Consider the following 21,873-nt stretch of genomic DNA (forward strand, 5'->3'; position numbering starts at 1 on the left):
AAAAAAGCCTTTAGAAAATGCCATTAAGAATGTATGTCTCAATTTTCACGAAAATCCGTCTTTATGAGAAATGTTTGTCACACACATACACACATACATACACACATACATCAAGTTCAAGTTCAAGTTCAAGTTTTATTGGTCCATAACCCATGGGGGCATTTTGAACAATAAATACAATCAATACAATCATGATATATGCTAATATAGTAAATACAAAAATTAAAAATTTATGAAAAGCTGTTACAAATTCTATTAATAAAGTCCAAAATATTCTTTAGCAATTTCTTTTTCTTAGTAGCAAACAACTTTTTAAATTTAAGTGCATTAGGTTTTTTCCAATAGTAAGGTGGTAACAACTCAGCTCTTTCTTCTTTGAAAAAAATCACAGACAAATAAATAATGGAATTCATCACCTATGTCTTGTGATACACATTTGGTGCAAGTTCTTTCTGACCTCGGGATGTTAAGATAACGTTCTTTCTGTACAGGCAAATTGTTGTTTAATGTTCTAAACTTCATCATTGCTGATATGGCAGTTGTGTGACATAGTCTTCACCTGCAAAAATATCTTTAAACATTTGATATTTCCAAAACATATTTTGTGTTCCAATTTCTGTAAACCATCTATGGCTATACTGGTCATACAAGCTTCTTTTTACTTTCTTTTTAAACCATGCACTTGAGTATTGAACATTTTCTTGAAAAGTCCAAAGGCCAGAGAGACCAAACCTTGCTCTCCGCCAACGTCAAGACATTCAGTCATTAGGCCTACGTGACTGAATGTAACAACACTTAAAAAAGCAACTACCAAACACACACACACACACACACACACACACACACACACACACACACACACACACACACACACACACACATACATACACACACACACGACATTTGTGTCCAAAACATTACTAGGGTTCTTAGCATTTTAAGGTACTTGAACGCCACATAACTAGTGTGTCTTTATCTACCGCTTTATTGCAATTAAACGATCATTTCAAAGTGTGTTTTTACTGCACTAAAGGGATCATTGAAAATATAGCTCACAGTGCCCGTATCTAAAGACATCTTGAAAAAGGTTGCTGCTAAAATCCCAAACCGGCCCCCGTAGCGCTGTGGTTAGCGCATCGCAATGTGGGCAGGGAGGTCGTGGGTTCGAATCCCATCAGAGTCATGTGAGTTTTTCGGGCTACAGAGGGTGCTCAAGTTCTGTTTACCTGACCAACACCGCACAACAAAGAAGGAAAATACGAAAAGAAACCCAAACCTTGAATTCAAAGCTGTTTTATTGAAGTAATATATGCACCCAATCACATACTTCGTGTTCTACAGACGTGGACTGGTTTATGCGTAGTGCACCTTGTGATTTGAGTGGCTGTGTGTGTAAACATGACGGACATTGATCCATTCAAAGTTATGTAGTTCGAAAACATAAGGCTACGACACGCATTACTTGCATGTTGCAGCTTTCAGAATTGTTTTAAAATGTAATTAAAGCTGTAGCATTGCACGTTATGCGTGTCGTATATAGTCGTGTGGTTTGGAACCATAGCTTTGAATTGATTTATATTTAGGGTATTTGTACACGCTGAGCCGCCAAAATCACAAAGGGCACTAAGCATTTGCTAGTCCACGTCTCTATTATACAAAGTGTGTTCTTGGGTGCATGTCATATCAATTAAGTAGATGTGCAACGCTAAGGCACTGCATACCCCAGCGAAAGACAAACCTCTCTCTCTCTCTCTCTCTCTCTCTCTCTCTCTCTCTGTCACTCTCTCTCTCTGTCACTCTCTCTCTCTCTCAAACAAACACACACACACGAACACACACACACACACACACACACGAACACACACACACACATACCCAAAGTTACACACGTACACACATACACACTCACTCACACGCACTCACTCACTCTCTCACACACACTTCATACACACAAAACACACCCCCATACGCACATACACACCTTTACAAACAAACACACACACACACACACATACACTTACGCACACGCACAAACACACACCCACACACACACTCTCTCTCTCTCTCTTTCTTTCTCTCTTATACAAATAGACACCCACACACACACACACCCACACACACCCACACACACACACACACACACATGTACATACGCACGCAAGTACGCACGCACACACCCACACATACACACACACTCACACATTGACTCACACAAATCTCATACACACAAAACACACACTCATACGCACATACACGGTTGGCCTAGTGGTAAGGCGTCCGCCCCGTGATCGGGAGGTCGTGGGTTAGAACCCAGGCCGGGTCATACCTAAGACTTTAAAATTGGCAATCTAGTGGCTGCTCCGCCTGGCGTCTGGCATTATGGGGTTAGTGTATTCTAGGACTGATTGGTCCGGTGTCAGAATAATGTGACTGGGTGAGACATGAAGCCTGTGCTGCGACTTCTGCCTTGTGTGTGGCGCACGTTATATCTGGTCGGCTGGGCGTTAAGCAAACAAACAAACAAATACGCACATAGACAGACGGACACACACACCTTTACAAACAAACACATATACACACTCATACACACACAAACATACACACAAACTCATGCACACACACATTCACACACACACACTCGTTCTCCCTCTCTCTCAGTCTTTCTTACACACACACACACACACACACACACACACACACACACACACACACACACACACACGCACACACACACACACACACACACGCACGCCCCAAGTTACACACGTACATACATACACACTCACTCACACGCACTCACTCACTCTCTCACACACAAAACACACACCCATACGCACAAATGGACAGACGGACATACACACCTTTACAAACAAACACACATACACACACATATACACTTACGCACACGCACATACACACACCCACCCACTCTCTTTACAAACAAACACACACACATACACACGCACACACATACACTTATGCCCCCACACACACTTACACACACACGAGTACAGACTCAGGCACGCGTGCGCACGCACACACACACACACACCGTCATACACACACTTCATACACACAAAACACACCCCCATACGCACATATAGACAGACGGACATAAACACCTTTACAAACAAACACACATACACACACATATACACTTACGCACACGCACTTACGCACACACACACACCCACCCACTCTCTCTCACTCTTTCTCTCACTCTTTCTCTCTTATACAAACAGCCTGGCACACACACACACACACACACACACACTGTACATACGCACACACACACACACACACACACACACACATTGACTCACACAAATCTTATACACACGAAACACACACTTATACGCACTTAGACCGGCACGGTTGGCCTAGTGGTAAGGCGTCCGCCCCGTGATCGGGAGGTCGTGGGTTCGAACCCCGGCCGGGTCATACCTAAGACTTTAAAATTGGCAATCTAGTGGCTGCTCCGCCTGGCGTCTGGCATTATGGGGTTAGTGCTAGGACTGGTTGGTCCGGTGTCAGAATAATGTGACTGGGTGAGACATGAAGCCTGTGCTGCGACTTCTGTCTTGTGTGTGGCGCACGTTATATGTCAAAGCAGCACCGCCCTGATATGGCCCTTCGTGGTCGGCTGGGCGTTAAACAAACAAACAAACACGCACATAGACAGTCGGACACACACACCTTTACAAACAAACACATATACACACTCATACACACACAAACATACACACAAACTCATGCATACACACATTCACACACACACACTCTCTCTCTCTCTCAAACACACACACACACACACACACACACACACACACATACATACACACACACATACACACACACCCACGCACACACACACACACACACACATACACACACTCACTCACTCACTCTCACAAAAACTTCATACACACAAAACACACACCCATACGCACAAATGAACAGACGGACATACACACCTTTACAAACAAACACACATACACGCACACACATACACTTATGCCCACACACACACTTACACACACACGAGTACAGACTCATGCACGCGTGCGCACACACACACACACACACACACACACACACACACACACACACACACCGTCACTACCCGCCTCATCTCGATTCCCCTCTATGTTAAAACATTTAGTCAAAACTTGACTAAATGTAAAAAGTCATTGTCAAATGGAGCACAAGTCAAATGCATATGAGCGCGCTTTTATGGACTTTGACATGTTGATGTATTTTGATTAATAATAATGAGGAGAATGATAATAATAATGATAATTATGTTGTCACTCAAGTATTTGCAGTGCATCCGTGTGTGTGCGCACACGCACACCACACTGACCACACCACACACACACATACACACAAACACACAGACACATACAACGGTTTTAACCCGACTGCGTATGCGTGTTTGGGTGGTATCAGCCATCTGCACTTTTGGCAGAATGACTGAGGTATTTTACGTGCCACTGTGGTGACACGGGGGTGGGAGATTGACTCGTACCATCTCTGGGTCTGCACATAAAGTTGGTTTAAACAAGTTTATTCAATACATTTCATTGGAATTATTGCTGCATACATCAGTCACAGTGGAATCTCGTACCGTCTCTGGGTCTGCACATAAAGTTGACCCGTGTCCTGGCCCGGATTCGAACCTGCGACCTTTCGATCACAAGTCCATTGCTCTACCACCTGCGCTACCGGGCCCCCAAAAAGAAATTTGCCCCCCCCCCCTTTTTTTAATTTTTTTTAAAAAATAATGTGATCCGCCCCTGCAGTGTCCCCCATTCAAAGCAAAATGACATTGTGTCACTTTGAAAACACGTACAGCATAAATTTATGGTTGTGGGAATGAGTACGGTTTGTACCTAGTACATGTATGGTTTTAAACGAGAAATATACACGTAAAAGAACATACGAACCGATTTGCTGTAGATCTGTCCTCACTCAAGCATATTTTCTCATTTTCATCCCATCCGGCTACACGCCTCTTCATCGATAAATGGACTGACAAGCCAAACTATTATGTTCATTAATGTGTCCTGCGTTGATATGTGAAATATCACCATTGAAAGCATTCTATGTTGTGCAAACATTCAAAAACAAGAAATTCCTCCGAGGTAGGAAAAACACCCCCGTCAAAGGGAAATAACCTTCTCAGTTGGTGGCAGTGAGTGAGTGAGAATGGTTATTTCAAAGTCAGAAGTCAGAAGTCAGAAGTCAGAATGTTTATTCGCGTAAACACAGAAGTCAGAAGTCAGAAGTCAGAAGTCAGAATGTTTATTCGCGTAAACACAGAAGTCAGAAGTCAGAAGTCAGAATGTTTATTCGCGTAAACACAGAAGTCAGAAGTCAGAAGTCAGAATGTTTATTCGCGTAAACACAGAAGTCAGAAGTCAGAAGTCAGAATGTTTATTCGCGTAAACACAGAAGTCAGAAGTCAGAAGTCAGAAGTCAGAATGTTTATTCGCGTAAACACAGAAGTCAGAAGTCAGAAGTCAGAATGTTTATTCGCGTAAACACAGGGTCCATTGCGAAAGGGTACGTCGAGGTAGGAAAAACACCCCCGTTGGTCAAAGGGAAATAACCATTCTCACTGCCACCAACTGAGAAGGTTATTTCCCTTTGACCATTAATATGTCACTCTTAATCTTAATCCACCAATAACTCCCTAACCGTGTGTTTGACTGGTCCCAATTTTTGTAAGGACCGTCTCATGAATGTATAGAACCTGTTCACCAAGTTTGGTGACGATCGGTCCGTTCATTCTTGAGATCTATATGCGAACACAAACAAACAAACAAACAAACAAACAAACAAACACATCGAGTGAAACCTATACACACCCCTATACCGGGGGTGTAATAAAGGAAGCAGTCAAAACTGTGTGATACCTCCGAACGTTGGAAACGATACAGTATCAACACACCCAAGCCAACAATCGCGTGGCGTTACGGCGGCGCACGCTCGGTACAGCCTTGAATATCATCAGTACATGTACAGCCTTGAATATACGGGGTGAACCGTGCCTACAAGGGTTAACCCTTGATTTTTTAATCTCGTATTGACATTTTATTTGTAAATAGAAGTTTGATGATGTTAACGAGCAAACTAAGTAATAAGAGAGCCTACATTTTTCAGTCAAGCTTCCACGCTAAAATGCAATCCCATTGTCCGTACTTAGTCAAAAATTGCAAGACCAAAATGTCAATCCATGATGCCACTCGAAGACGGTGTTGCAAAGAACATACAGTAACAGCATCGTTCCCTCCACTTGGATACTGACTACTTCATGTGCAGAACGAGAAATTAGCCGTCTACTGAATTAAATTTGTTACACAGTGACGCCCCGGCGGCAGGCTGTCAACAGACAGAAGTGATTCAGCTAATTCAGCTAACAATTCTCATTGTGCGCTGGAAGCAAGCAGGCTGTATTTTTTTTTGAGTAGGTATGTTTCCAATGTAAAAGATGGTTCTATCTTGTCGTCTAAATATCGGAACCTATTGCTACGCTGAAAACACAATAGCTGGTAAGGTTTTGTTGTACGGCCGTTGAGGTTCTTAAAAAAAAGAAGATATAATTATACAGTAATGGTAACGAATGGACCAACAATGCAACAGTACATGTTTTACAAAAAATGGAGAGAAAAATATATGCCGTGACCAGGATTCGAACCTGGGTTATCGCGGCCACAACGCGAGGTCCTAACCACTAGACTATCACGGCTCCTGATCCAAAGCGAGAAATTAAGAAACAATTTTGCACAGCCCATAATCTGCACTGACTGACATTGCTCCACATCCATACTTTTCATTGGCTCATTCTATGCAACTCACGTTGTCGTTTTCATGACAGCTGTCGCAGTGACATACATACAGTGACGGGTATTTGTTTTCTTCGTTTAATTAAATTCGCATCAGATGTAAAAACATGATTTGACCGTCAATATTTGTTAAACTGAGTCCGTCCGACTGAGAGGCCTGAAAATGACTGATCACTGAGTGAGGGAAGGGTGTGTGGGTAACACAGAGATGAGACTATACCTCACCCCTGGCACTGGCAGAACTCGATCCAACCACAACCGCCTTAAACTTCGCCAAATTTCCGCCCGTACAAACTATTTCAAATAGCCTACAGCTTCTTCCCGCGTACCATCCCCGTGTGGAATTCCCTCCCGGCAGCTGCTGCTGAGGCTCCCTCTCTGGTATCTTTCAGAGGGGAGCTCTCCAAACTCTCATTCTAACTCCTCCCTACTCCTTATTTTATTTCGAAGTTAGAGTAGGGTCTCAGTTATATTCAGTTCCTCCTTCAGTGATTGTTTTGTTTCGCCGGTTTGACTACTCCTTTTATGCTTAAGTCTCTTTTCTATCCTCAGTTACTTTTTATTTTTTTTCTCCGTCTTTGTCCTCCTTAAAGAGCGCTAGTCACTAAAAGTCAGCAATTGACGACGTGACGAAAATATTCTGAAATTCTGAAATTCCCCGGCCATCACTTACCCAACACAGAGACTAGGGGTCTGGGGGGATATCTACCAGGTTGTTGATGATTTTGTGGAGCATTGTGAGTTGGGTCTTGGTGCGCCTACTTTCTAGGGTTTCACATCCGAGTGCCACTGCAACATGGAATGGGGAGGAGGGGGCGTTCTGCACAGAACTGTTTTATGAAATGCAAGAGTATAAAACTCACAAAAAAGGAGAGTGCAAGTCGTTGTAGCGAATAAACAGTATACGCTGACAATAGAGAAATAATAAACAAAACGGCTCCGATAGCAGTTTCACGATCCTGTTTCCTCATAAAGTTGCAAAAAGATAAAATATAAATGATTACAAAATACAAAAACATGTGCAGGTCCTACCGAGATTTGAACTCGGATCGCTGGATTCAAAGTCCAGAGTGCTAACCATTACACCATAGGACCAGTTGCCTCAGAATGCTCATTCTCACTCTCTTAATGTTGAGCCCACAACGTTGGGGAACTCTTGTTACATTGGTAAAATTTTAAGTCCGTCATCTTGTTGTTATAAGTTTCTCCTTTGCAAATTAAGATTACGATGACATAACCGGCATCATCTTTATTGAAGAAAATATTAACCATGGCCTGTTAAAGATGTTCTTTTATTTTCACTTTCAAGAGCAGTTAGAATTTTTTTCTGGGCTCTGGGGTGGAGAGGGCGGACAATGATGAGAATATGCCGACGAAGTCTTTGTAGTACAAGATTTTCAGTACTTGGAGAAAGGGTTCAATAATCAGATTATCTCCCCTCCATCTTCAGGTTGAAGGTCAACTTAGTCAGCTGACCAAACAGAAGCACGTGACAGGTGCTTCGCTGGGAGGATAACTCTTCTGTTAGTCCTCGTGTGTTTGGCATAGAAACACGTACGGCCGGTACGGTACATCTCACGTTTTGTTTCTTGTTTTCACATTAATAGCATCAGATTTAGAGGACTTACTTAATAGCTTGGACGGTGAAGGAAACTAAGACTTGTGAAATTACGACGTTTTTTTTGGTAGGCGACTGTTAAAATGTTTGCACAAATACTGAAACTAAATTCAGGAAAAACAACAGCAAGAGACTGAAGTCTGAACGTGAAAGCCCACCGAAAACATTTAATTTACATCCGGAATTTTTTTTCAACGACGGAAGTCCTTTAAAAGTCCATCGTGTGTGACACTGGTGTATGGTTATTTTGCATCGTGGTAGGAGAAGATACAGCTGACACTTCGTGTGCCCAACAGTTTTGGATAATCCACCCCAGACTGCATATGGACGCAACTTCAAAATGAATAGTGTGCTTTGTATCATTTTCTTCTTCACACTCGCTTTGCAAGTTGCTAACTGTGCCTGTCCATGCAGTGACCCGTCTCTTTGCAACACTATAACTGACACGACTCGCAAAGAGGTAAGAAGCTGAAAATATACATGGATGTGATAAGTGATTTTAAAGTAATACCAGGGACCTATATTTAATAGGTCTATGGTAATACATTACAATGCCATTGCATTTCATACTGGTGCGTCAGATTCAGCCGTTCTGTTAATGTTATCAACACAGGAATTTCGAAATCTTATCCCTGTTTAAAAAAAATAGTATAGCATACTGAGAATGAGAGAAGAATTAGGGGGTACTCGCAATGAAATAAATGTAATATATGTTGGCAGAGAAGTGAAAAGTTTGTCTTAAGATTAGTGTTTAAGATGTTAATCTTCACAAAATGAATACATCCTGTTTATTTATGTTTGTTGTTGGTGGGGCCCTAGAAAAAGGGTAACCGACCTACCAACTCTAAATTTTGGCCTTGTCATTGAAAACAAACAATATAATTGATTTGGCCATAACAAGGAATATTCTACACATGTATGTTTAAAGTGTGAATTTTTCTTTTCTTCCACAGATCTATGTGTTTTCCCTGCAAAACAAGTCATCATCATGGCACAAGTTTGACTGGCAGAAAGTCACCTCAGTGGTGTCTGTTGGCTACATCAGTGCCGACCTCATGTGTCTCGCACATAAGCATGACGCAAGAGTCATTGTAATAGGTCAGTGGGTGGTACAATGTCTGTACAGTATGTGTGTATGCAAGAGAGAGAGAGTTAAGTGTGTGTGTGTCACTGTGTGAGTGAAAAATTGCCTGAGGGCAGGTATAGCCATGTGGTAAGGGATCTCGATTCAATGGTTCGTGAGAAATCTCTTTGCTTAACATATTTGGTGTGTTTGTGTTAAAAAACAAAAGCAACGACTAAATAATGGGGTTTTTTTTTTATAGTATATGTAAAAGACAAATCAAAACTCTAAATAAAAATATAAAAAAGAAAAGTGACACATTTCTTGCTCTCTGGGAGGTTGCTATTGCATTTTATTGTAAGAGGGAAACTATGCGGAAAGGTGCTGATTTTTATTGTAATATGTGCACGTCCATGATACTGGGTAACAGTTACAAAATCAGTGTGACTAACTTTGCTGGTCTGTAAACTTGCTCTCACAAAACCTAGGACTCAGTTGATGGTTTTATGCGACATATGACAACGTTGTCTGATGAAATAAAATGTGTTTGCAACAAAAGTTTTGTTTGTGAATTGTTTTAATATTTTTGTTTATCAAAGCATGGCCTCAAAATGGTGCTTGAAAGTGGGACATAATAAAGCTTCTCACTTCTATGCACTGGTGTTTTTGTTAGAAACACCAAAGATCATTTGTTGGGGCACATGATTTTAGGTTAGGACACATTTTTCCAATAAAAACACAGAAAATAATATAACACTTATAGTTATTTCAGATTAAGATGGAATTGAAAAAAGCCTTGTCGTAAGTTACTTTTGTTTCCATAAACGCTTCAGGGAGAATAAATTGTGTAAAGTACTAACGGGCACACTTTACAGCAACAACATTATTTTGTATGCTGGATTATAACTTTGATAAATTAATTGAGCAATAGATCTTTCAAAAATATCAATGATCGGCAACAAACGCAGAAAATGTTCCGATCTCACTTGGTTTCATTTCCTTCTTTAATGTACGCAAAGCACACTAACTGACTTCATGCAGTGGACCCCACCCAATTGTCAATGTGTTGTGATGAAATAGATGCTCGAGAACCTTCCAATTTTTGTCTTTGGAATATCTGATTGAAAACAGGTCTTTTTTATGGACGTGCACATATGTTTGTAGTTTAACAGGGTTTTGCTAGAACATTTAAAAAGTGACAGCAGTCAAACCCACAAGAAGACAGACAGATGGTATTTTTTTAGGTTTGAATATGAGGTTTGAAAGCAACAATAGATATTGGAAAACTTACAAAGAGTTTTAATTTTTCTGTCTGATCTGAGAAGTTTTGACGAAAACTGCCAATGATCATACATCATGATGATTTCCTTTATTTTCCAGCTAATTACAAGGTTTCAGATTTGACCAACCCAGCGCTTCGCACACAGTGGGTTAAGAAGCAGTTGTCGCTTGTCAGGGACAATTACTATGATGGCATCAACATCGACTTTGAAGAACCCATCCTCAAAAATGAGAGTGACGTCAGGGAGGCATATACTGCTCTTGTGAGAGAAGCATACTTGGCCTTCAAGCAGTCTAATGCACACTATCAGGTGGGAAACATTTTTTTAGTTTTCTGTTTATGTTTTTTTCTCTGGTGTGTGTTTGTGTGTCTGTATCTGCGTGTATACTCTTTATGGGTTTTTTAAAGTGGAGGTTTACCTGTGTATTTACAAAGAAAACTCTGACAGTGAAGCCTTAATTTGATGTGTAAATTTACTTGGTTTATTTTTTTAAAGGTGTCGGTAGACGTGGCATGGAGTCCCAACTGCATCGACTTGCGTTGCTATGACAACAAGGGGTTGGCGGATAACACAGATTTCTTGTTTGTCATGGCCTATGATGAACAGAGTCAGATATTTGGAGACTGTATTGCTTTGGCAAACTCCCCCTACAACAAAACCATGCAAGGTAAGATCATTGTTCAGACCAAACACAACTGCTGTATTGGACTTATTTAGAACTCAGCAGAATTGATGATGTTAACTGTTCTGTGTTGTTATAGGTTTACAAGATCAAAGGATGCATTTTGCTTTGAGGTGTCAATATAAAAATTATATATTGAAGAGGTTGTCCCAAACTTTGAATAAAAGTATCTGTCTGTTCATCTTTTTTTCTCTTTTTTTAAAGTTTTTGTTGTTGTATACAGTCGAAACCCCCTTTTACAACCTTAAAACATCTGAGAAAATCAGGTCTTCAAAGACTGGCACGGTTGGCCTAGTGGTAAGGCGTCCGCCCCGTGATCGGGAGGTCGTGGGTTCGAACCCCGGCCGGGTCATACCTAAGACTTTAAAATTGGCAATCTAGTGGCTGCTCCGCCTGGCGTCTGGCATTATGGGGTTAGTGCTAGGACTGGTTGGTCCGGTGTCAGAATAATGTGACTGGGTGAGACATGAAGCCTGTGCTGCGACTTCTGTCTTGTGTGTGGCGCACGTTATATGTCAAAGCAGCACTGCCCTGATATGGCCCTTCGTGGTCGGCTGGGTATTAAGCAAACAAACAAACAAGGTCTTCAAAGGGAGGAAGTCTTAAAATTTGCAGAAGTTATGAACAGAACGTCTGAGAAAGGAGGGTCTTGAAAAGCAAGAAGTCTTAAATTGGGGGGTCTTCAAAAGCGGGGTTGCACTGTAGTGATAACTAGCTTGTTTACACCTTTAAACCTACTGGCTTATGTTGAGTTAACTCAGTCTTACTCGTGTGCTTACCTGTTTTTGTTGCTGTTGCTGTTTGTTTTTGGAAGGACTGGATGGTTACCTGAATCTTGGAATTAAGCCAGACCAACTTGTGTTGGGTGTACCATGGTATGGTTATGCCTACCCCTGTCTCTCACTGTCCCAGGTCAGTGTGTGTGTGTGTGTGTGTGTGATTGTTTGTGATTGTTTGTGTGTGCTTTCAGGCATTTGTGTGATTACAGTCATGTGTGTGTGTTGGCGGGAGGGAGGTACATTAAGGGAGAGAGAGTGCATGAGAGAGAGTATTTGTACAGCAGTTTTGACAGTATTTATGATCATTTTCACACAGAAACTTTGCCTACAAGACCCTCTGATCGGTAATAGTCATACCTTTGTCTAGTACCTGTTTTATGAAATTATTTATGTTACATGTAATTAGTTTACTTTTTGTATACATGACTATTTTTGTAAATGTTTGCATTTGTACAACATTTCTGCTTTCTTATGTTTTATTTTTGTTTGAACTTCACCTGTGATTGTATGTGTTTGGTTACCCGTCATATGCTGCATTTTCTTCATTGTTTCCACTGTTTATGTAGTGACATAGAATCAAACTTGTCAAAAGTTTCTTGCTAAAAATTTTAATTCTGATATTTTTTTTCATCTTCAGAATTCTAATTCCAGCTTTTTGCTCAGAGAAACATGACCAGTTCACAGGAAAGAGACAAGAAAACTAAAATAGTGCACAAACTATACCTGTTCAGCCATCTCCTACCTCAGTCCTTGAGTATGATAATCAGGGGCAGGTGGAGAAGTATTGTTTAGCAGCAGTTACCTCCCTTGCCTACAGCTGCTAGCATAGCCTGGCAACATTTTATTGATTTTCTCAGATTCCACTCATTTCACTCCACTGTAGCCAAGATGCCAGACCATGGATGCAGGGGCTTTGCACAGAGTAGTTCCCCTTCGTTCTTTGTCTTTTGGAGCAACTTGCATCTTAATGATCTGTGATTATTTTGAGATGATTATTATTTTCATTGATGCTAAAATAAGACCACAATGTTCTTTAAAATATTTCAGATCTAATTAATTACTTCAGAGAGGGTTCTAATTGCAGAAGTATCTTTATTATCATTAAATTTCACAGGTTTGAGCGCGGGACCAAATTATGAATTAAATGAATTTTACTGGGTCTGTTCTTTCTCCTTTGTAGTGCACAACAACAACAATTTTATTTTATATGTTTTATACAACAACAACATCTTTTTAAAGTCTCTATTTCGATAGAGATAGTACAAAATATAAGGTTGAAATGTTGGAATTACAATATTGAGATAACATTTGATGCATAATGGTTTTACTTGTTCCAGAAGTTCAACTTCTTATTGGGTTGTCATATACACTGTAACAGTGATAACTTCGGTGCAGGATAAGGTATGCAGCAGAAAACATGTGCAGAAAACCCCCCACTGTTGTGGTGACTTCTGTGCAGGATAAATTATGCAGCATAAAACATGTGCAAACTAATTTCTCATGATGACTTTATGTAGGATAAAGTATGCAGCATAAACAATGTGCAAACTAATTTGTCATGATGACTTTATGCCGGATAAATTATGCAGCATAAAACATGTGCAAACTAATTTCTCATGATGACTTTATGTAGGATAAAGTATGCAGCATAAACAATGTGCAAACTAATTTGTCATGATGACTTTATGCCGGATAAATTATGCAGCATAAAACATGTGCAAACAAAACTCTTATTCTGATTTGTGCAGGATAAAGTATGCAGTACAAAACATGTGCAAACAAAACTCTCATGACTTTGTGTGCAGGACAATGTATGCAGCATAAAACATGTGCCGTTCCGTGGGGTGGGCTGCAGTGACGCAGCAGGCCATCAGATTGACTACAGAGTTATCTACCCTTTGCTCGTAAACCATTCCTCGGGGGGGCGCCACTGGGATGAAGCCGCTCGATCACCTTTCTTCAACTACAAGGTAGTATAAAAATTATCTATGGGGGATTGCTGGTCATTGGGAGAGAAGTCTATAATGTACCTTGCAACAATTAAATCTTCCACTGGTGAAATATCTCTCATCATTAATGTTGTGCAGCATACAGCACAACATATCGTCAGTGGCCTTCGAAGACCTCGTAACTTACATTTTCCCGATTTTCGGATTTTTGCATGGTTCCGTCCCTTGAATTTTGAGTCACTTGAGAAAATGTGACTCTATGCCGGCCGGCCGTAGACACCACCTTAACGTTGGACTTTTCTCGGAAACTATCAAAGCGATCGGGCTCATATTTTGTTTAGTCGTGACCTCCAATGACCTCTACACTTTAACGATGGTTTCGTTGACCTTTGACCTTTTTCAAGGTCACAGGTCAGCGTCAAAGGAAAAATTAGACATTTTATATCTTTGACAAAGTTCATCGGATGTGATTGAAACTTTGTAGGATTATTCTTTACATCAAAGTATTTACATCTGTAGCCTTTTACGAACGTTATCAGAAAAACAAGGGAGATAACTAGCCTTTTCTGTTCGGCAACACACAACTTAACGTTGGGCTTTTCTCGGAAACTATAAAAGTGACCGGGCTCAAATTTTATGTGAACGTGACTCATTGTGTTGTGAATAGCAATTTCTTCCTGTCCATCTGATGCCTCATATAATATTCAGAACTGCGAAAGTGACTCGATCGAGCGTTTGCTCTTCTTGTTTTCCTATCATCTGAAAAGCTTGTAACTCTATCTATTTTGCAAAGGTCTTTTTCCCCTGATTTTAAAAACCTCGTATTGCCGTTAGCGACATTAGCGGGAAAACCTCGTATTGTCTGTTTGAATCCCTGCGAGTCTGTTGAAAATCCTCGTAATTGTTCCTTAAATTCAAAACAAAAAAGTTCAAAACAAAAAAGTGAAAACCTCGTATCTACACGTTTTGATCTGGTGAAGAGGAATTTGATTTTTAAAACACTCATTATCTCAGAACTATGATTTTGAAGATACGAGGTCTTCGAAGGCCACTGACGATATGCAGCATAAAACATGATGGTGAAAGTCTGAAGTATGGAGATTGTATTCTTTGTTTTAACTTAGCCTCTGTATAGGTATTGTTTTGTATGATGAGGAAAATGCTAGAATAAGAATGAGAAGGCCTCAACATGGGCTACCACTGTACTGCAGTGGCGTCAGACAGATCCTTACAACATGGGCTACCACTGTACTGCAGTGGCGTCAGACAGATCCTTACAACATGGGCTACCACTGTACTGCAGTGGCGTCAGACAGATCCTTACAACATGGGCTACCACTGTACTGCAGTGGCGTCAGACAGATCCTTACAACATGGGCTACCACTGTACTGCAGTGGCGTCAGACAGATCCTTACAACATGGGCTACCACTGTACTGCAGTGGCGTCAGACAGATCCTTACAACATGGGCTACCACTGTACTGCAGTGGCGTCAGACAGATCCTTACAACATGGGCTACCACTGTACTGCAGTGGCGTCAGACAGATCCTTACAACATGGACAAGGTTATTGTACTTAGTCTTGTCTTGGTTATTTTTTCCAGGTATACTCTTTTTTTAAGTTTACTTATTGTTTTTATTGGTTATGTCAATCTACTTTGTTCCTGCAGGATACTACCACAGGACAGATGAACCAAGTTCGATATGATGATCCTGAAAGTCTGAAAGTGAAATACTCTGCTGCCCAAAGCTTTGGACTTCGAGGTGTTGGCACATGGAACATCGATTGCCTGGACTATTCGGATGCACCCTATGCTGCAGAGCAAACCCAAAAGATGTTTGATGCTTTTCCAACCTACCCAAGACATTCATGGAAATGATGGAACTTTAAAGTGTACTTGTATTGTGGGTGTGTGTGTTAGAGAGAGAGAGAGAGAGAGAGAAAGAGAGAGAGAGAGAGAGAGAGAGAGAGAGAGAGAGAGAGAGAGAGAGAGAGAGAGAGAGAGAGAGAGAGAGAGAGAGAGAGAGAGAGAGAGAGAGAGAGAGAGAGAGAGAGAGAGAGAGAGAGAGAGAGAGAGAGAGAGAGAATATATGTGCTTGTTAACCAAAAACAGCTGCCTGAGTGTGTGTGATACATGTAGTGGGTTTGCTAATGTCAAAGATCTGTTAGTACGTCCTACTCCTAAAGGAAGCCTCAAGTGTGTGGGATATGTCATGAGCAACAAAATAAACGTGTCTGGAAGAGTGAGTGTGGCAGCCTTATTTTCAGGAAATAAAACACATTATTTGTTCTGGTTGTGAGGGAAGTATTTCAACTTCATCGTATGGAAAATCTGTCTACTTTAACACGTCATGATACTTCAAAGTAATTCTAGGCATTGTACGACTTGTTATAAGAATTACGTGAAACACAAGTCAAACGAACTACGTTGGTACATTATCTGACATAAGTCTGCTATGTTTATATTATATATTTGTCAATGATCACAGAGCAAAGATGGACTTGCTATTAACTTGGCTTTGATAGATTGTTTTAGATGCTGGCACCTTGCTAAAGCTGGGAACATTCCTAAGTGTACGCAATAAATAAAACTATCTGAGTCAGTTTCTGGAATGTAGCCTTCGCGGTTTGTGTGCTCATGTCATTAAATCTTGACGTATTTTAGTTTTTACACATTTTGCAAAGAAAATATTTTAAATAAACAGAAATTCTGCCTAAAATTGGTTGTTCCTCTTTGCTTTGTGGATGAATGTATTCATGCATGCATTAGGAAAAGAAGAAATATGCACTCATTAAGACATCAGTTTTGTTCATATTTTTAATTTTTCCACGTGTATATATATATCCAGCATTATGTACAAATGCTACAGCAAACTACTTGAAAAAGCAACTTCAATTTCAGGCGACTTACAGAAAAATTAAATGTTAAAAAACAATGCTATTTAAATTAGGACATGATTTGCTTCCACACACTGAGAATAAAGAATAAAACTCTTCCTTGAGCAAACATGTGAGGAGGTGTCTTTTCAGCAGAGATGATATATTTTCATGCATCAGGTTACACTATAATTCTCTATCCTTATTTGGTGTTTAACGTCGTTTTCAACCACGAAGGTTATATCGCGACGGGGGAGATGGGATAGAGCCACTTGTCAATTGTTTCTTGTTCACAAAAGCACCAATCAAAATTTTGCTCCAGGGGCTTGCAACAATAATACTACGGTAATTCTTGCTAATACATATAAAAGCAAAAATAATAGCATTAAATCATGTTGCATGAATAATACACCTCAAACCTCCGTTTACACATTACGTTTTTCTTCATAGTGTGTACCCAAACTCTAGGAAAGCGTTACTGCGTGTTCTCTTGCAATTTTTTCAGAAATGTGAACTTCACCTTCCTTTACAAACCTTGAAGCAAGTGTTTTTTTCAATACAGCCTTCTCTTAAAACATGCACTAATTTGATTATTACAATTTAGGAAACAAGCTGACTGGAAAAAAAGCAGTTCACAAATAATATTTTATATTTTGTCTGTGTTTTTGGAGTACTTTTTTTTTAAGTTGTTTTAAATTTTTAGTTTGTTTGTTTGTTTGTTTATTTGTTGCTTAACGTCCAGCCGACTACGCAGAGCCATATCTGGACGAGGAAGGGGGGGATGAAGGGGGCCACTTGTCAAGCGATTCCTGTTTACAAATGCACTAACCCATTACTTGTGTCCCAGCAGGCTTTAGTAAAACTAAATTAATACCTACTGGAAGATTACCAGTTTCCAGTATGTTAAAATAGGCTTAACCTATCTACTGCTGGACTTACATCAGAACACTAACAGATTAAACTATACATGAATCGCGAGACAAGCGGCAAGAGAAGAGATTTTTGGAAAAAATACAGGTGAATGAGCAAGAAGGCAGAAAAAAGAAAAGAATTCATGAAGAAAAAGAGAGCATGACAGGAAAGAGGAACCAAAAATCTACCTAACAGCAAACTAGAAAGCTCCTGCGGTTCCAAAAACAGGAGGGGCTTTTAATTTCATAACCGCAGTGCCCCACTGCGGGAAAATTTTTAGTGAACAAGGCTTACACATTTAAGTTCTATGAAAAAAAGTTTTGCATCTTACTACATTTCCTCTCCAAATGGATGGCAGCAACACAAACCGGGTAACCAATCTCAGGTATGAGACATTTGCTGGACTGTCATCAGCACAGGGAAAAAAACAAACCCAGATAAATGTGACCTGTTCTCTTCATGTGCACAACTCAAATTCAAAATGTAAAGTTTTCACCCTTTTCATCGAACTGGTTATGTAACTGCTCCACCCAAATATGACTTCCCACACCCAAAGCGAACTAGACATATAAGCACACAAATAAAAATAATATGTAATACCCAACAAGATCAAGTGATAAAGACTGAAAATGACTAATTTTATCAGTGTTGTTGTGCATGTGGGGAAAACAATGCTCACAAATAACACCACAGTTGATCATCATTAGCAAAAAGTGTGACACCGACAATTACAACCACTAAAACAGTGACCTTTTCGTTGAGAACACATGTCAACGTTTTATTTGAAGAATATAAAAAGAGAATTTAGGTTCATAAGTTGCTACAACCTAACGTGTACAGTATGCATACAAAGGTTTTATGCCCAGCAAAGTTCTCTGAGTGTGTGCTTGCCAGTGTTGCTGTACATATATGTGTGTGTGTGTGTGTGTGTGTGTGTGTGAGAGAGAGAGCATACAAAAACACCTGTGTGCATATCAGTCTGTGAATACTCAAGTAGTTTGTGTACTCTTATGAATAAACTATCTCTAGCATAGATGAAGACAGGTGCTGTTTAAATGCTGAATTTTCCAGAGAGAAGTTTTTTTAATGTTTACATGTTCTATCAATGTTAGCAGTTTATGCCTTTAAAAAGGTACAAACAAATTAGGAGTTGAACACAAATACATGTACAAGCAAAAATTGAGAAAGAAATAGCACATATTCTGTACATTAAAGAAAGAAACAAGTCACGTAAGGCGAAATTACTACATTTAGTCAAGCTGTGGAACTCACAGAATGAAACTGAACGCACTGCATTTTTTCACAATGATCGTAGTCCGCCGCTCATGCAAAATGCAGTGAAATTGGCGAGCCTGTTTAACGCGGTAGTGGTTGCGCTGTGCTGCATAGCACGCTTTTCTGTACCTCTCTTTGTTTGAACTTTCTGAGCGTGTTTTTAATCCAAACATATATCTATATGTTAATGGAATCAGGAACCGACAAGGAATAAGATGAATTTGTTTTTAAATCGATTTTGGAAATTTTATTTTAATCATAGTTTTTATATTTTTAATTTTCAGAGCTTGTTTTTAATCCGAATGTAACATATGTATATGTTTTTGGAATCAGAACATGATGAAGAATAAGATCAACGTAATTTTGGATCATTTTATAAAAAAATAATTTTAATTACAATTTTAAGGTTTTTTAATGACCAAAGTCATTAATTAATTTGTAAGCCTCCAAGCTGAAATGCAATACCAAAGTCCGGCCTTCGTCGAAGATTGCTTGGCCAAAATTTCAATCAATTTTATTGAAAAATGAGGGTGTGACAGTGCCGCCTCAACTTTTACAAAAAGCCGAATATGACGTCATCAAAGACATTTATCCAAAAAATGAAAAAAACGTCTGGGGATATCATACCCAGGAACTCTCACGTAAAATGTAATAAAGATCGGTCCAGTAGTTTTCTCTGAATTGCTCTACACACACACAGACACACACACATACACCACGACCCTCGTCTCAATTCCCCCTCTATGTTAAAACATTTAGTCAAGTTTTGACTAAATGTATAAAGAAGAAAAAAAGACCAAGATTGAGAAGAAAGTGTGGGTACTATTTGCCTAGCTAACATCACAACCATTATCAGTTTGTGAAAACCTGCATCTTTATCGCATAACATAAGGAGCATACTACCTTTAATATTTTTCCTGTCTGGATACAGGAATAATGACATAAAAAAAACACAATTTATATGTCACATCCCTTCATTTGAAAATGTGTCACAGCCAATTCATTTTACGTATGAAAAGAAACAAAAAGCAAAACAAAAAGCGGGAGCAGATCCAACCAGCTGATTTAAAGTTATAAGCTACCACAAAAGTGACAATTCATACTACAATATGAGTTATTTCTAATATGCTGACTGTTAGCAAATGATAACAAGACATGTCGAGAAAAAAGATATCAAAATGAGCCTTTAGGCGAATTTTGATAGCGTTTTCGAGACATGTCTTGTTATCATTTGCTAACAGTCAGCATATTAGTAATAACGGTTTTATTATCCGTGCGTGGTAACAAACATAATACCCGAAGCGACCCTGCAAGTAAAGTGTCGCCATTTTGGCTTGGTTGGTTACAAGGTAAACAGAGCAAACAAAACAAACATCCAGCACACTTTCAGCTTTCAAGTAATCTTTCCCAAAAAGTTTAATTCACAACGTGTCCCTTCTTTTCTGTGCATAGTATCATAAAAACACTCAACAACAACAAAAAACCAGAACACAGACTCGAAAATGCTAACAAACTGAAAGTCCGAAATTGGAACGGACAGTTCTGGGAAGAGCCATCTCAAATGTTGCACATTTGTGTTGCGCATGCGCAGTTGAATGCGGTTAAATGTCGGTGGAATTGAATGTTGATCGTTGCATGCGAGAGGTCACAGTGATGGAACATTGGCGGATTTGGTCTCGTTGGAGGCATGGCAGGTTCGTATTCCGGATCGAAAAGAGCTGCTACCTCGTCGTTGCTGAGTTCCACGTCCTGTCGGATCGTCTGCTGGCTTGTGACAGTCGCCGATGCAACGAGACGACCCCGTTCGATTCTGCTTCCCGTCGAAGTTTTGGCTGGTTATCCCCGCGAAGTATGACTTGGGAGCAGTGCCAACTGCCTATTCTCTGTGAGCTTGGACGACATAGCAGCTGCCATCTCTAGTTTTTTGGCGGTGGATGCTTTTTGGTACGGTTGCAGGGAGTTAGATCTAACAGTTTTGTGACCGGTGACACTGATAATGTCAATTGAATTGGACTGAAGTTCTTGTCTGCGCCGTAGTGTTGCACCCGTCGCTCGCACGATGTGGTTTGTGTAGATCTATATCTGCACTTCTTCATAGTGTGGACGCCCATGGGTCTGTTGTCATACCATGTTTCGTCATCTCCATGGAACGTGTTGACAGAGAATTGCCAAAGATGCTCACACTTTGGATTTAGCAGAGACAGGTACTTGTAGCTGTACACTGACTGGACAGCTGCTGTCCCCAGTCTCTGGCATGACTCCAGTCACAAGTTCTTCGTCTCCAGCTCTGTGATTCTTGGTAAGTTCATCAAACCGTTTGATTACGTATTGTTTCCCTGTTGTTTGATCCATCTTCACTTCGAAGGTGTTTTTGGTCATTTTTTCAAAGTTTTCCAGGCCCCGTCTAAAAAAATAAAACCGGACATCTAACTGAACCTTGTTCAAAAGGCCAGTGGGGGTGTTGGGAGACATCAATTTTGATGCATATAGGTGTTTTTTTTTATAGATCTTCTTGATTGATGGCAGGTTTGTTTGCCATGTTGCCAAAAGCACATAGGTGTAGTCTGCTACTGACAGCACCAAAAA

At 40.1% G+C, this 21,873-nt stretch overlaps 1 protein-coding gene and 2 non-coding genes across 3 annotated transcripts; 1 reads left to right on the top strand and 2 right to left on the bottom strand.

Moving 5' to 3' along the window:
- Nucleotides 1-6,679: 6,679 nt before the first annotated feature.
- On the bottom strand, nucleotides 6,680-6,751 carry Trnah-gug (transfer RNA histidin (anticodon GUG)). Its single transcript has one exon. It is a non-coding gene; the product is annotated as a tRNA-His (tRNA).
- Nucleotides 6,752-7,871: 1,120 nt separating this feature from the next.
- Nucleotides 7,872-7,943, bottom strand: Trnaq-uug (transfer RNA glutamine (anticodon UUG)). The gene has a single exon. It is a non-coding gene; the product is annotated as a tRNA-Gln (tRNA).
- Nucleotides 7,944-8,342: 399 nt separating this feature from the next.
- LOC138970972 (di-N-acetylchitobiase-like) lies at nucleotides 8,343-16,943 on the top strand. Its single transcript, XM_070343560.1, has 7 exons — nucleotides 8,343-8,926; nucleotides 9,420-9,564; nucleotides 10,910-11,121; nucleotides 11,308-11,479; nucleotides 12,309-12,406; nucleotides 14,079-14,243; nucleotides 15,893-16,943. Exons 1-7 carry the CDS (start codon nucleotides 8,807-8,809, stop codon nucleotides 16,100-16,102), a joined length of 1,122 nt encoding a protein of 373 aa, XP_070199661.1. The 5' UTR covers nucleotides 8,343-8,806; the 3' UTR covers nucleotides 16,103-16,943.
- The last annotated feature ends 4,930 nt before the right edge of the window (nucleotides 16,944-21,873 follow it).

Source organism: Littorina saxatilis, linkage group LG7 (genome assembly GCF_037325665.1).
Source record: "Littorina saxatilis isolate snail1 linkage group LG7, US_GU_Lsax_2.0, whole genome shotgun sequence".
NCBI lineage: Eukaryota > Metazoa > Mollusca > Gastropoda > Littorinimorpha > Littorinidae > Littorina > Littorina saxatilis.